At 40.4% G+C, this 15,600-nt stretch overlaps 1 protein-coding gene and 1 pseudogene across 4 annotated transcripts in view; both read left to right on the plus strand.

Moving 5' to 3' along the window:
* The window catches only part of CHN1 (chimerin 1), a 212,643-nt gene that overhangs the window by 173,617 nt on the left and 23,426 nt on the right, over positions 1-15,600 (plus strand). For all 4 annotated transcript variants that reach the window (XM_059166986.1, XM_059166988.1, XM_059166987.1 and 1 more), the window contains one exon: positions 14,841-14,925. In XM_059166986.1, coding sequence (XP_059022969.1) covers positions 14,841-14,925 — 85 coding nt within the window. The remainder of the gene's footprint in view (positions 1-14,840; positions 14,926-15,600) is intronic.
* LOC131827070 (small ribosomal subunit protein eS6-like) lies at positions 1,075-3,307 on the plus strand (annotated as a pseudogene).

The following is a 15,600-nucleotide window of genomic DNA, read 5'->3' on the forward strand; positions in this document are numbered from 1 at the left end:
AGTACACTAAATAAGGACAGGCTGGTTTCTTCATTAAATGATGCTGGGAAAACTGGCTATATGCAAAAAAAAAAAAGAAGAAGAAGAAGAAATTTATTCCTTATTTCACATCATATACAACAATCAACTCAAAATGGGTTAAAGACTTAAATATAAGACTTGAGACTATAAAAGTACTAGTAGAAAACAAAGGCAAAAACATTGGTCTTGGCTGTGATTTTTTCAGATAGGACCCTAAAAACACATGCAACCAAACCAAAAATAGACAAGTGGAATTGCATCAAAGTAAAAGCTTCTGCACAGCAAAGAAAATAATTGATGGAATGAAAATGCAACCTATGGGATGGAAGAAAATATTTTAAAACCATATATCTGATAAGAGGTTAGTATCCCAAAATATGTAAGGAACTCATACAGCCCAATAGCAGAAGCAGCCTGATTTAAAAACAGACACAAGACCTGAGAATAGCCATTTCTCAAAAGATAAACAAACAGCCAATAGGTCTGTGGAAAGATGCTCAACATCACGAATCAGCAGGGAAATGGAAATCAAAGCCACAATGAGATATTACCTCATACCTGTTAGAATGGCTGTTAGAAACAAGACAAAAGATGGCCAGTGCTGGTGACGATGTGGAGAAAGAGGAACCCCTGTACGTTGTTGCTGTGAATGTAAGTTGATGTAGCCATTATGAAAAATAGTATGGAAGTTCCTCAAAAAATTTTTTAAAAACAGCCTTATGATCCAGCGGTAGGTTACCTTTCCACTCTGCTGATTGTTTCCTTTGCTATGCAAAAGATTTATCATTAAATGTAGTCCCAATTGTCTATTTTTGCTTATGCTGTTTTAAAATTTAGAGGGATTCGGAAGTTTGTCTTCCTCACTAGGAGACTATCAACAGAACTTATTAAGTGTACTATTTGTTTTGTTTAATTAAAAAGCAAATAAAAAGAACATCAGGCCAGCCTTGAAATTAAAATACATGGTTGTCACTTTTTTTTAAGAGAGTGAGACATCGAGAATGCACATGAGTGGCAGGAGGGGTAAAGGGGGAGAAAGAAAGAGAATTCCAAGCAGGCTCTGCTGTCGGAGCCCCAACACGGGGCTCTTTCCCTCTCATTAGCCTGAAATCATGACCTGGGCTGAAATCAAGAGTCAGACACCCAGCTGACTGAGCCCCCCAGGCGCCCCTAGGGTTGTCCCTTTTAAATGTCTGGGCTCTCTTACCAGAACCAATTCTGATTCTTATTCCCAACCAATATCTTAATGTGAGACCCTATGACAAATAACTACATCTAACACTATATTGATTATTTCTGGCATTTATAACCATTCTATTGATATATTTTAGAAAATTTGGTATCACTCACACCTGTCCGAATGGCTAGAATCAATAAGACAAAAAAACAAGATTTGGGAAGGACATGGAGAAAAAGTAACCCCCATGCACTATTGGTGGGAATGTAAATTGGTGCGACTACTTTGGAAAACACTATGGAGTTTTCTCAAAAGATTAACAATGAAACCACCATGCAATACAAATATTTCCACTTCTAGATACTTATGCAAAGAAAATGAAAACACTAATTCAGAAAGACCTATTCATCCCTATGTTGTTGCAGCATTATTTATCATAGTGAAGATATTGGAAGCAACCTAAATATCTATCAAAAGATAAATGGCAAAAGAAGGTGTGGGGTAGGATATGTGTGTGTGTAAAATAGAATATTAGCATAAAAAATGAAATCTTGCTATTTGCTATTGGCAACAACATGGGTGAACCTACAGGGTGTTATGCTAAGTCAGACAGAGAAAACACATACTATAGGATTTCATTATATGTGGAATTTAAAATCAAAGCAGCTCTTTTCCCTGGCACCTCAGAGGCAGCAGGCTGCTTTAGGATGAAGCTGAACATTTCTTTCCCAGTTACTGGCTGCCAGAAACTCATCGAAGTAGATGATGAACACAAACTCCATACCTTTTATGAGAAGCATATGGCCACAGAAATTGACGCAGGCACTCTGGGTGAACAGTAGAAGGATCGCACCATCCTAATCAGAGGTGGCGATGACAAACAAGGAGTCCCCATGAAGCAGGGTGTCTTGATCCATGGCCATGTCCACCTGCTGCTGAGGAAGGGCCATTCCTGCTACAAACGGAGGTGGATTGGAGAAAAGGCTATTCTGTTTGCCGTTGCATTATGAATACCAATCTCAGTGTTCTCAACTCAGTCATTGTTTAAAAAAAAAAAAAAAATGGAGAAGGCTATTCCTGAACTCACCGATTCTACTGTGCCATGTCTCCAGAGGTGCAGAAGAGCCTAAAGAAGGCATCACCTTCTTTAGAGGGACTGGAAAAGTCCCTCTAAAGAAGGTGATGCCCACCAGTATGTTGTGAGAAAGCCCATAAACAAAGAAGCTAAGAAACCTAGAGCCAGAGCACCCACAATCCCATGTCTTGTTACTCCATGTGTTCTGCCACACAAATGTTGGCATATTGCTCCGAGGAAACAGTGTACTAAGAAAGATAAGGAAGAGGCTGCAGAACATTCTCAGCTTTTGGCCAAGAGAATGAAGGAGGCCAAAGAATAACTCCAAGAACAGATTGCCAAGAGACAGAGGCTGTCCTGTCTGAGGCTGTCCTGTCTGAGGCCAGTCAACAGTGAGATCTTCTGGAGTTAACAAATAAGATCAGACATCAAAAAATAAATAAAAATCACATTAAAACAAATGAACAAATGGAACTGAAACAAACGCACAAATACAGAGAACAAGCTGATGATTGCTGTAGGGTAGAGCAGTGGCAGGGATGAACAAAATAAGCAAAGGCAGTTAAGAGGTACAGTCTTCCAGTTGTAAATACATAAGACGTGGGGATGAACTGTGCAACACAGGAAATCTCGCCAGTAGTCTTGCCACAGTAGTGTATAGGGGCAGATGGCAACTAGACAATGTGGCGATCCTGCTGTAATATGCACAAATAGCGAATCACTGTGTTTTTACCTCAAACTGATACAACATTGCGTGTCGGTTACTCTTCAGTTTAAAAATAATTGGCATCTCCAAAATTTATCTCAAAGGAGAGAAGCAGCCTGGCATGTGACTCTCATTGCATTAACAAGATAAGGATCTAAACCCATAGGAAGAACATACAATAAGAAGTCCCCTGTACCACAGTTCTTTTCTCTTAATACTCTGTGTGTCCACATAATCATCTACCCTTCAAGGATGAGTTTTTTGCACGTTTGGGACACAGCGGCCTGGTAAAGGCAAGTTTTGCAGTCCCTTGTTACCCTCTCTCCCTTCTCACCTTCCAGATCTAACTAAGGATTGAGTCTTAATTGTATTCTGCTTACTTTGTAATCTAGTAGGATACCTATGTGTGACACTTTGCTGCGAGAGACATGTTCATAGAGCGTGATGATATAAGAATCCTGAAGAAGCTGAGCCTCTAGAAGGGACACTGAGAATCACCGATGAAGTTAATTTTGCATGTGTAGAAACTGAAGCCCAAAAATTCCAGGTTCAAGCTCACATGAAAGATCAGTTTAGAAATAAGAATATAATCTGAACCCCTACTTCCAGGCATGGCAGAACAACTATATTTACCTTCCCATCTTAAAACAACCAACAGACCAGGAAAAAACATAAAAAACCACACTCAGATATTGAACAGGTAGTATAGTACTATGATACCTGAAAAAAGGAACGCAATAACAGGAGTCTTCTTTTTTTTTTTTTTTTTTTTTTTAAATTTATTTAACAGAGATTACAAGTAGGCAGAGAGGCGGGGGGGGGGGGGGGGTGAGCAGGCTCCTTGCTCAGCAGAGAGCCCGATGTGGGGCTCGATCCCAGGACCCTGGGACCATGACCCGAGCCGAAGGCCAAGGCTTAACCCACTGAGGCACCCCAATAACAGGAGTCTTCAGATTGATTTCATTTCCTGCTTAAGGGCAGTTTTGTGGCCACAATACATAGAGGGAGAATCTAAAGAGAACCCAGTGGTCTAGGTGAGTTAAAGATACAGAGATTGGAGTTTGAGGAGGCAAAGCGGCTAAAATTTGTAGAGCAGTGTTCCTGGGGCAGGGGGGTAGAATTCTGTCGATCTGCATTGGGGTCTCCTTGATTCTTAGAGCAAGTACCTATCTACATATGCACGAAAGGGGCCTCTTAAAACACACATATACACACCACCACCACCACCACCGCGATGGAAAACATTAGGCTGAAAAATTACTGAAATTCACTCAGGGTTGAGAATAGTTTTGCCCTCCAGAAGGTGTAGAAAAATGTGATAATATATGAGGCATTGTTTTAAAAGTCCTCACAGGGGATTATCTCAGTAGCATGACTAAATTGGCAATAGACTGAAGGTTGCAGTTAGGAAAAAAATTGAAGCCATCTGAAAGAATCCAAGTCAAGGGCACCTGCATGGCTCAGTGGGTTAAGCCTCTGCCTTGGGCTCAGGTCATGGTCTCAGGGTCCTGGGATCGAGCCCTGAATCCGGCTCTCTGCTCAGCAGGGAGCCTGCTTTCCCTTCTCTCTCTGCCTGCTGCTCTGCCTACTTGTGATCTTTCTCTCTCTCTAATTAATAAATAAATAAAATCTTTAAAAAAAATCCAAGTTGAATCTCTAGAGATTGAAGATACATCTGAAATGGGGGCACCTGTCTGGCTCAGTCAGTGGAGCATGCGACTCTTAATCTCAGGGTTGTGAGCCCCATGGTGGGTGTAGAGATTAAAAATAAAATCTTAAAAAGTAATGAAAAAGTACATTGGATAATATTAATGGCATATTAGGCATCAAAGAAGAAAAGATTTGTGAACCAGAGGACACAACTATAGAAAACATCTGAAATGAAGGACAGAAAGATTTAAAAAAATAAGTAAAAATCAACATAGCATCAGTGTTCAGTGGGGGACAGTATCAAGCAATCTAATTTAAAAGTGTAATTGGAGGGGCGCCCGGGTGGCTCAGTGTGTTGAGCCACTGCCTTCGGCTTGGGTCATGATCTCAGGGTCCTGGGATCGAGTCCCGCATCGGGCTCTCTGCTCAGCGGGGAGCCTGCTTCTCTCTCTCTCTCTCTCTCTCTCTCTCTGCCTGCCTCTATGCCTACTTGTGATCTCTGTCAAATGAATAAATAAAATCTTAAAAAAAAAAAAAGTGTAATTGGAGTCAGAAGGAGCAATGGTGAGGGGCCAGGGAACAGTACAATTATTTGAAGATCTAATTAAAAAAATTTTAATTTTGATGAAAACCCATAGATCTAATAAGTACAGTAAACTATAAATGGGGGCAAAAATATGAAGAAAACAACACCTTGGTATATCATAATGAAATTGCTAAAAACCAGTACTGAAGAGAAAAATCGTAAGAGCAGCCAGAGAGGAGAAAACCAGGTTATGGGAAAGAAAAATTATATTCCTTAAGTGGTACTTTACCTCAGCCTGGAAGGAAGTTGTTCCTCTCCCTTGTGACATCAGAATGTGCAGAGGACATATTTAAGATCTAGAAACTAAACATGCATTCAGCTTCTCTGCAATTTTATTTTCATATTCCAGCTTCAGAAAGTGTTTATAATTTTATGACTTTATAGGATCTTAAATGTGCACACTCATAGTCATAAATTACAAAGTACATTTTTTAAAAGAGAATTGATTTTTACACTACCATTTTCTTCTTTAATATCTATAAAGTTTCGGGGCACATGGGTGGCTCAGTCAGTCAAAGTGGCTGCCTTTGGCTCAGGTCATGATCCCAAGATCCTGGGACGGAGCCCTGCATCATCAGGCTCTCTGCTCAGCAGGGAGCCTGCTTCCTCCCCTCTCTCTGCCTGCCTCTCTGCCTGCTTGTCATCTCTCTCTCTCTGTCAAATAAATAAATAAATAAATAATCTTTTTTTAAAAATTTTAAAAAAATTATATTCATCTAATAACAGAGGTTCAAAATACATAAAGCAACAACTAAAAAGTGAAAGAGACAGATCTACAATTGTAGATGGAGACTTCCACAGTTGTTTCTCAGTGACCGAGCAGACAACTAGAACACTAATAATGAGATGGAAGATTTGAACTATAGTGTCAACCAGTTTGGCCTAATCGATATTTATGGAAGTATTCTACTCAGCAACAGAAGGTGTATACTGTTCAAAATAACACATACCTGAAAAATTTTCCACATGTTTAGAAATTAAACAACTTACTGCTAAATAACTCATGGTTAAAGAAGAAGAGACATTAGAAAATACTTTGAACTGAATTTTAAAAATATGACAGATCAAAATTTGTTTAATACAGCTATGGTGAAATCTTTACCACTAAATGCTTATTTTAGGAAAGAAAGAAAGTCTTAAATCAGTGAGTTAAGCTTCCACCTAAAACTTGAAAAAGACATAATTAAACCAGGTCATGGAAGGACATACTAAAGGTAAGAGCAGCAATCAGTGAAGTAGAGGAAAGTAGAGAAAACCTGAATCTCTTCCACTAGAGCTTTAAAAAGGGTTTTAACTACATAGTTTAATAATTTCTTATGCACTGTAGTCTAACCTTTTTCCTGGCATATTACAGAAATACTTCCATTCTTAATGTCTGTTAACAGTAAACTTCGGATGACATTATTACAACTAAACCAAAGAAACTGAAACCTGTTTATGTGGAAATATATACTAGTACAATATTGGCTTCAGGGAATTGTGGATCGTAAGATAATGTGGGTTGGTCTGGGGGCTCTTTGTCTTGTAGTATTCAGTTTCCTTGTCTGTAATGTATGTGTAGAGATTATGGATTGTACTGTGGTTTTTATTGCACAACCAAGGATGAGTCATTCACTTTTCTATCATAGCTTCATAATACAACTGTAGGAGACCGACATTTTGAAGTATTGACTATGTTGATTTTTTTACTGCTCATACTTAAATGCAAACTTATTAATCCAAGTAATAAAACTAAACTTTCAAAATGAAGTGTTTTAGGTTATGTATTTGACAGTGTTAAACCTTAACCATGATTCAGTTTAGAGGTAAAGTTCTCATTAAAGCTCCTGTGGCTGGGGTGGAGGTGGGGGGAAATTTGCTTCTGAAGCATAAAAAAGTCTAAACATTACAATCATGGGTTTTCTAATACTTTAAACAATCATATTTTGAAACAGTATTTTTAAATTATTGGTTGTTTTTATTTTTTCCTATTTTTATGTTATTTATTACCCAGTCTATACCTTGTAACTTAATAAGAGTAAGTAAATAAATGGAATCCCTGGAAAACTTGGACAAACTTTGAAACTACTGCCTGATTCCTAGGTTTCAGAATGATGGCTTTGTATCAGGAGCCACTCTGGCAGCTGAGAACAGAATACAGACACAAGAAACTGTGTGGGGCGCCTGGGTCGCTCAGTGGGTTGGGCCCCTGCCTTCAGCTCAGGTCATGATTTCAGGGTCTTGGGATGGAGCCCCACATAGGGCTCTCTGCTCAGAGGGGAGCCTGCTCCACCCCCCAACCCCCTGCTGCCTGGCTCTCTGCCTTCTTGTTATCTGTCAAATGAATAAAAATCTTTTAAAAAAAGAAAAGAAACTCTGTGTGTATTCGAGCGTGAAGATGGTTGTGTGTGATTCTAAGTAAGCTCTCTTGGTCTCCACCACAGTTAACTCAGCTGTAGTTTTAGAGATATTTCTCCCTCACTGAGACAGTGTTCATTTGGGAGGTGGGGTAGGGAGAGGAGAATCATGAAGCAAGCCATAAAGAAACATAAACTCTCTGAAGAAGGCCCGCATAAAATCGAGGGAAATAGACTGTATGAGTGGAACTGGTAAGAAGCCCTTATTTGTCTGGACATGTTCACTTAAGGTGTCATTTTAGATCCCAATCCATAAAAAACCATTTTTATAATCTTTTGTATGTGGAAGGACTGCCTTATTATATTGCCCTAATCATTGCCCTGCTAATTAAGACCAGTATTACAGGGTGACAGTTACTATCCCAATATTTTCCTACTGTTATTTTTCATATTCAGGGGGACATAATTTATTAATGGTCAGTCCACTGTATGCCTTGTAGATTTTTATGGCATCTCCCTCAATTTTGTACAGTTTTCTAATTCTTCAAACCTTAGGTCACTCGTTTTCTGTCATTTGTCATCCTCTCCAGAATGGTACTTCTGACCCTGTTAACTATTGTGAGGTTGAGTGTCTGCCTCAGAGAGCCCCTGCGAGCTTTCCCCTGCACAGTCATCCTCTGTAGCAGCGAGTTGGAGAAGCCTTTCTCACCTGGGCCCCCTCACCGTGGTCCCATCCCTCCACGCAGTGCCCCATTCAGCCTGCTGGGGGCACTGCACGGGGCCAATGGGTATGCCCTTCCAGTTCCAGGCACCGTTTCCGTAAGTGTTTGGTGCACTCCTTCCACCTTCCCTGCTGTGGGCGCTGTGTTACACAGCCATTCTGTCAGGACAAGGAGAGAGGAGGCGCAGCTAGCATGAGATCAGTGCTGGGGGCTTAACCGTGCTCAAACCTCACTGTTTGTTAGAGATCTTTCTTCAAGAATTTTGAAGCCACTAGTCATTTTGACTAGATTTAACTAATAATAAGACAAGAAGGTATTGCCTTGATACTAAAGACACTCCTCTATTTTGAGTACCTGTTTCCTACTGCTTTTTGCAAGGAATCCCCACACAGTTTTATATATTTCTTGCTAATGATCATAGCCAACATTATACATTCTCTGCTTATGACTTAATAGTATAAATCAAAATACTTTAACTGAGGTGGCAAAATCTGAGGACCAAAATTCTAAATTTCAAATATTTTGGATCAAAGTTAAGCCATCTTGGTGAGACTAAAATTGATTACATAAAAGAGTATGTTCTGGTTGCCCAAAAGATAAAAATGGGGGGAAAAGGATGAAAAAGACTTTCTTGCCCAGCTGCGTATCTACCTACATTGCTTTCCGTTTTGATTTCAATCATCTGTTCTCTCCCTCCATCACCCAGTACCAAGCTGCAGAGATGACTCACCAGAGCCTCCCAAATGTCAGTCCTCTTACCCCAAAGCAAAATTTCATTTCCCCAAGATTGTGTGCGTGTGTGTGTGTGTGTGTTTAAGTAGGCCCCTTGCCGGGTATGAAGCCCAACATGGGGCTTGAACTCACAACCCTGAGATCAAGACCTGAGCTGAGATCAAGAGCCAAATGCTTAACCGACCGAGCCATCCAGGCGTCCCTCCCCGAATATTTTTCTCGCCTCCGACATAGTTTCCGTTTGCAGCAGGCTTTGCAGGCCAGTGCCTTGGCTTTTGGCATTCATGCTTTTACCAGAGGGAGTGTTATGGCTTGGGAGGGATAATAAAGATAGGCTGAAATTTTTTCTCGTCCCGTTGCATAGATTTCTTGTCCTCTCCTTTTATTACTGACATTCAAACTGAAGATAGGAATGTCAGAAACCTGAAGAAAAGGTGTTCTGGTTTTCTTCCAGAAGCCGGGGTTTGGGGCAGGGTCACAGCAGGCCCAGTGGAGAAGAGCTTCAGTTTCCCTGGGTCAGTGCTTGGGAAACAGCTAACCCACAGGCTGTGCCATGGGGGCCCCTCAGTGGCCCTCACTTCCCTCCGTGTGTTCTCAGACTGGTTCTAACCAGCATCTTCTCTGGGATAGACGTTTGGGATCCGATAATTAACTCAGTCTTTCGTCCCTGGTTCTCAGTGATGTCAGTGATGTTAACATGAAGGGAGTTGTTCACAGCTAAAAAGCAGTCTCAAATGTCATGGTAATAAAGTTGTCTTCTTTCTAGTTATAGAAAAGGACCTTCAAACTAGTTGCAATGCCCTTTGTTCAGGAAGGTATAATTCATGCTGTGTACTTTGTCACTTCCATTTGTCAAGACGTACCAGAGGTTTGGAGGTGGCCTAGAAAAAAACCTGTGGCCAATTTACAAGGTTGCTTTTCTCAGGACCATCCTTGTCCTCCCTGATAATGTTATACACTGAAGCTGAATGCGCTCTTGGATTATCTCACCAAAACACCCTCCCCAAAGGGATTTTTTTTATTTTTTTATTTTTTTGTAAATTGATAAGTGACTTGTTCAAATAACTCTAAGGAAGAAAATAGTGCTGGTCAGTTTCCCATGTTATAAAGCCAATGTACGTCATTAAGGTCACAGAGTAAACAGCCGAAACAGATTGTAAGAAACACTAATTAACGATCAGCAGAAGTCATAGAATAAAATAAGACACCACTTAACACCTTATGCATCTTAAGACCATGGTCCCTACTGTCCATCAGCCTTGACTACAAGAAACACAGACAAGAAACCAGAAGTTTGTGTTTTTCTTGTAAAAGGCCTTCAACAGGAATATAGATGACCTCGGTTCTTGATTTACATCCAGTGTTAGCAAAGTTCTCTGAGATGACCTCATCTGCATCTAAGAATCCGTGAACGGGAAAAGGGACCAGGGGGTAAGGAAGAAGGAGAAAGAGCTGACATGACAGCCCTGGAGCAGAATAAGAAAAAGGAAAACTAAAACACAAACTTTTGAAAACATAAAAAACCTGGAACCATTTAGAATCAAAATCCTATGGAAAAGGTCACTAATGATTGTCCGCTAGCTGTTTCTGTTGTAAAGACATCAATAATTCTGAACCCCGAGCGCTGACCAGCAGCTGATCCCTAAGAAGGCATCTCCTGTGTTCCAGTGCATTCCAGACCAAAGTTGCCTTCTGGTACAATGCGAGGCTTCGGGCCGAGTCCCTGGACCCCTTGAGAACCACTCCATGCCTCCTTTCTCCCACATTCTACCCCAGTTCTTTCTTAGTGTCCTCCTAAGCAGAAAAAAATCCCCAAGGCACAACTTTTGACCTTTTAATTATTATATTTTGAATGCCCATTATATTCTGATTTAGTCATTTTTAGGACAGGTAATCAGAAAACAACCATCTCTGTTAAACAGAAGGAGATGCATGTGTGCGGGCCCTAGGGCCTCGTGTGCAGGAACAGCACTCCATTTCCATTGTGCTGGAAGGAGCAGTCTTCCAGCTGTCCTGCTCAAAGTTGTATGATTTGGGCAATTGAGTTTTAAAGATACCTTTCTCTGAATTGGCAAAATATGTGATATAAACATCACCGATTATATAAAACTGCATTTAAAATAAAACATTTAGATAAGGCACTTTAACAAAGTATTTGTTACCTTTTCTTTAGTGTGCTTGACATTTATTGTATGATGTTAGTGTCATCCAGGAAAGAAACTTGCTTTCAAGTCCAGCAGCCCTTCTCCGAATTTCTGGCCACTTCCAGTCCGCATCCCCCATTTCAGCCAACTGAACTTCCATCTAATGCAGAGACTCTGGACAGGGAACTCCCTTAACCTTCCAGACTCCAGGCCCCGTGACTGTGGCACAGCCATCCTCTCCCCCCTCCTTCCTTTTTCCCAACTCCGGGAATGGGGGAAGAATTCTCTTATTCAAAGCTAATCCCTCTGTCCTGGATCCTATCTCCACTTGCCACCTTCAGGAACTCTACTGCAGGAGTTTCTCCTCTTTCCCAGTAGTTTTCAGTCTACCATTGCCCACCCTCCTCCCTTCCAAACCTGTTCCCCTTCCGTTCCCCCTGTTGATGCCCTCTTCCCCTCTCCTGTGCCTCTGATTCTGTTGGTTACCAAGGCCTGCTCATTCTGCCTCCTACATAACTCCTTTACCCCTTCCTCCGCCACCGCTGCCTGAGTTCAGCCCACACCATCTGTTACCTGGACTCCTGCCAGACATAGCCTCCTACCTAATTTGTCTTCTGCCAGCCTTTCCTGCCTGTGTCACTCACCTGGAAAATCCTCAGTGACCCTGCTTTGTTCACTGGGCAAAATTAATCTGTAGGCATGGAAAAGAGACACGCTGTCTCTCTTGATTCTTGCCATGTGGTCTTCCCCACCTCTGTCCATGCTGAACGTCCTTATGATTCTCTAAACCACCCATTGTTTGGCTCAAGCCATATAACTTTGATTTCCTTAGAACAGTCAAGGAATTTTCCTAATGCACCCCCTCCAACACACATACCCCAGTCGTGCCCTACAGGTCACTCAGTTGACCCACCTCTTGGGGTGCATCTTAAGCCTGTAGAGTGCCCATCCCCCCCCCCCCTCCAAGCCTTCCGTGTACTCTGTGGGGACTTTCTCTTGAGCATTTTCACACTGTATTTAATGGGAGAAACCTACGGTGAATTCCTTGAGCCAGGATCCTTTTTATCTTTGTGTGTCATTACTTTCAAAATGTTCATGAATGAATAAAAATGACTACTGAATGAAGTCTCTGTTTTGATGACATCTAGGGGAATGAAAAAGACAAAAAGGCTACAATGTTCCATTTTTACAGACAGAGTCCACTGTCATAAGCCATAGTGGTCACAAAACAAAATTTAAGAAATATGCATTCTAGAGATAATGATTCAAAAGGGAATCCAGTTAAATCCCGTTAAACAAGTAGACATTTAGTAAGCTTCTGGTGCTTCAGTCTCCTTTCTAGAACCGTTTCCTGGAGAGCTGTACAACTTTGTATAACGCCCCCCTCCGAGAGGTGTTAACAAAGAGAAAACAGCAGCAGCCCCACACGGCTCAGGATGCCTTTATAAAACACCATCCAAGAGGGAAACGTATACATTACAATTTCCTAGAGATTACTTTCTGATCTCGCATGGGATCCTTCAGTCAGAGCGCCAGCCTGCTCAGACCATTCAAACCCTTCCTTTGTCATATTTTGTCATACTTGTCATATGAAGAGACGTCCCAAGAATTCCCAGACGCCGCACTCACTACTGCTGTTTTGAAGGTGGGGGAAGGGATTTGGTTCTGTCATAACCTCCCAGTACTCAGTGCTGTTTGCCACGAGCCCAGTTTTAAGGTATTTCACATCATCTACTCTGTTTTTGCTCTCCCAGATGTGACTTTAAGATCCTTTATCATGAGATAACTGGCAGGTACAAGACAGACTTACTTCCTCTGTGCTTCTAGTCTATTTCTGTTGACCTCACCAAGTCAAGTGATACTGGAGTGTCCAACATCTTGCAACATCTAAGCCAGTGGGTATCCCAGAAACTCTCCCTGAAACTAACGCCATGCTTCTTTCTATAGCTATTTCATGATTATGTAACTTTTTGAAATACAAGTCAGTACTGTCTCACTCATTCTGCTCAAAGCAAAGCAAGGCTTCCTACTTTATCCAGTTTTATTCATTCCGGGGAACACAGACCAACAAAAAAGACATCACAGACTATCTGAATGTTGATCTTGGGCTCTGCTTTAGAAACTCTAGGAAATGCTTTCCGTTACAGGCACTGAGCATCAGTAACAATTCGGAAGCAACTGTGTCTGCATTCCTGATGCTTTTCCATAAAAGACACAGAAGAGATTATGGCCTTCTTTCCCAAAATCAACACATTTTGTACTCAAGCTCACTTGGCAGTGACCAGTCACAAGCACATACCTACTTGGAAGGAACCAACACCAGGTTATCCATGACAGCCTTACCCAGCCAGTGTTAGTATTCTGACATACCTTTTCTCATTGATCTGAATAATGTGCTTTTTTTTTTCTCCATTTTAACATCTTTGGAATTGGGATTTCTCTTATAATCAGTGGTTTGTCATAATTTACCTGGTTTGGTTTTTCTAAATGGAATATATGCCCTGTGTTCAATGTAAGTCTTGTGTTCAATACCATCTTAAGTTTGAAAGAATAAGTTATATTAAAAATCATCTACCTGTTTGATACATACAAAGAACAGTAGCAAAAATGACCATCTTAGCAGTGGATTTCATTATTTGTATTATCTGTTCTGACAGATACTTATGTTGGAATACAAATCATCACATTTTATGATTTTCACTATCTTTATATGACTGTTTTCTGCAGGAGAACATCATACATATAAGAAATTTTCTCAGGTAAATGTACTTTGATACACAGATCAGTGACTTCCTGGTTTCCTCTCCCCCTTTTTTTTTTTTCCTGGGTGGATTTTCAGCTAATATCTGCTCGGAATTTTTTTTCCTCAGAAATCTCAAAGTGTAAGGAGAATATTCCGATTTTTTTTCTTTTATTTTTTAATATTGGGGTTTGAATTCCTTGCCTCTCTTTTCTACCAATACTTTTTCATCTGAGTTAAGCTAGAATGGCTTCTCTCTCCTATACAAAACATTTAGGTATCTTAGCATTTGAATCCTTTCTTTGGAGATTCCTTTCTTAGGGATAAAGGAATCAAATGCATTTAAATGTTTTTGAGGCTGAAATGATTCATGCATAATTACTACACTCAAGTAGGGTTTCTGATTAATTTTCCTTTCATAAAAATGAATATATTTTAGAAACTCTCTTCTGCAGTTTCTAAAATATATTCATTCCCTTAACTAATGTAAGTATCAAATAGTTTTGAACAGAAATTGGCCATTTTTGCTGCTTCAGTTGTGACCAGCCACTAAGTATCACCTTCACCATCTGTGGTCACAGAAGGTAGGTCATCTGACAAAATCCTGACAGGACCCAGACATACCCTGCATTGCTCCTCTCCTTTGTGTAACTCAGAGATGAGGCTTACGGCTGGAGGGAACCAGCTGGAGAACCACTGTAGAAATTGTTTTGCAAAGTGAATCACAGAATAATGGTTTGATGTATCACCATTTCTAAAACAAAGAGCAAATTGAGCTCTGAAAGAAATTTTAACTGCTTGTGGGTTCCACTCAGCTAAAGTTTCCCTAAATGCAGCCACATCACACCTCTTCGTTACTATGGTTTGTATTTCCGCACTTTGACAGAAAACCATCTCTTCGTCTGTGTGTTTTCCCCTCTGGCCACTCTGTCACTCACTGCTCTTTTTCAGGTCCATACGTTCAGAGGGCCACACTGGTGTGAATACTGTGCCAACTTCATGTGGGGTCTCATTGCTCAGGGAGTAAAATGTGCAGGTAAGAGCCCTTCCCTTTTTGCTTTATTGAGTTATGAAGTTAGAAGGAATAAGTTATAAGGATATTTGCTATTATGCACATACAGTGGGCTGGATTCAGGTTTGCTCTTAACACACAGGCAGTAGTCTAGATTTGCAGAAACTCAGTTTATCCGCCCTTAACCTTCTGTACTTAGGGGGCAGCAGACTAGGGATCCAGTATTAGTCCATTAAAAAGAGAGAAGTTGGCCTGTTCAGAAAGTCTGATAAAAGGAGATAAAAGTAAGGCAGTTATATTTAACTCTTGCCTTTGATGTTACAGTAACTAAATTTATAAAAATGATTTTTTTAAGCAGTGTACAGGGACCTATGATTGTTGCCTTGGAAACTGAATTTTAAAGATAACTTGTTAAGCTGGATTGTCCTTACTACATTTTTTTGCAAAATCAAACTGAAGTTTAAAAATCTGTGAATTTATCTTCAAAGATGGTTACCAAATTCTGAAAAACCACTTAGTCAGTAATATTTTGTTTGTGACATTTTGAAATCTTGAATATGCCGAATCCTTTCTATAAAATATGACCACAGTAGTTTTAGATATACATTTTGAAGAAACTTTGAAGTTTTACTCATAAAGAAATAAGCAACTCTGGGATACATTGAAATGCCTTATGAAAATAAGTTATTCACATCATGT

The sequence above is a fragment of the Mustela lutreola genome, chromosome 3, assembly GCF_030435805.1.
Source record: "Mustela lutreola isolate mMusLut2 chromosome 3, mMusLut2.pri, whole genome shotgun sequence".
Taxonomy (NCBI): domain Eukaryota; kingdom Metazoa; phylum Chordata; class Mammalia; order Carnivora; family Mustelidae; genus Mustela; species Mustela lutreola.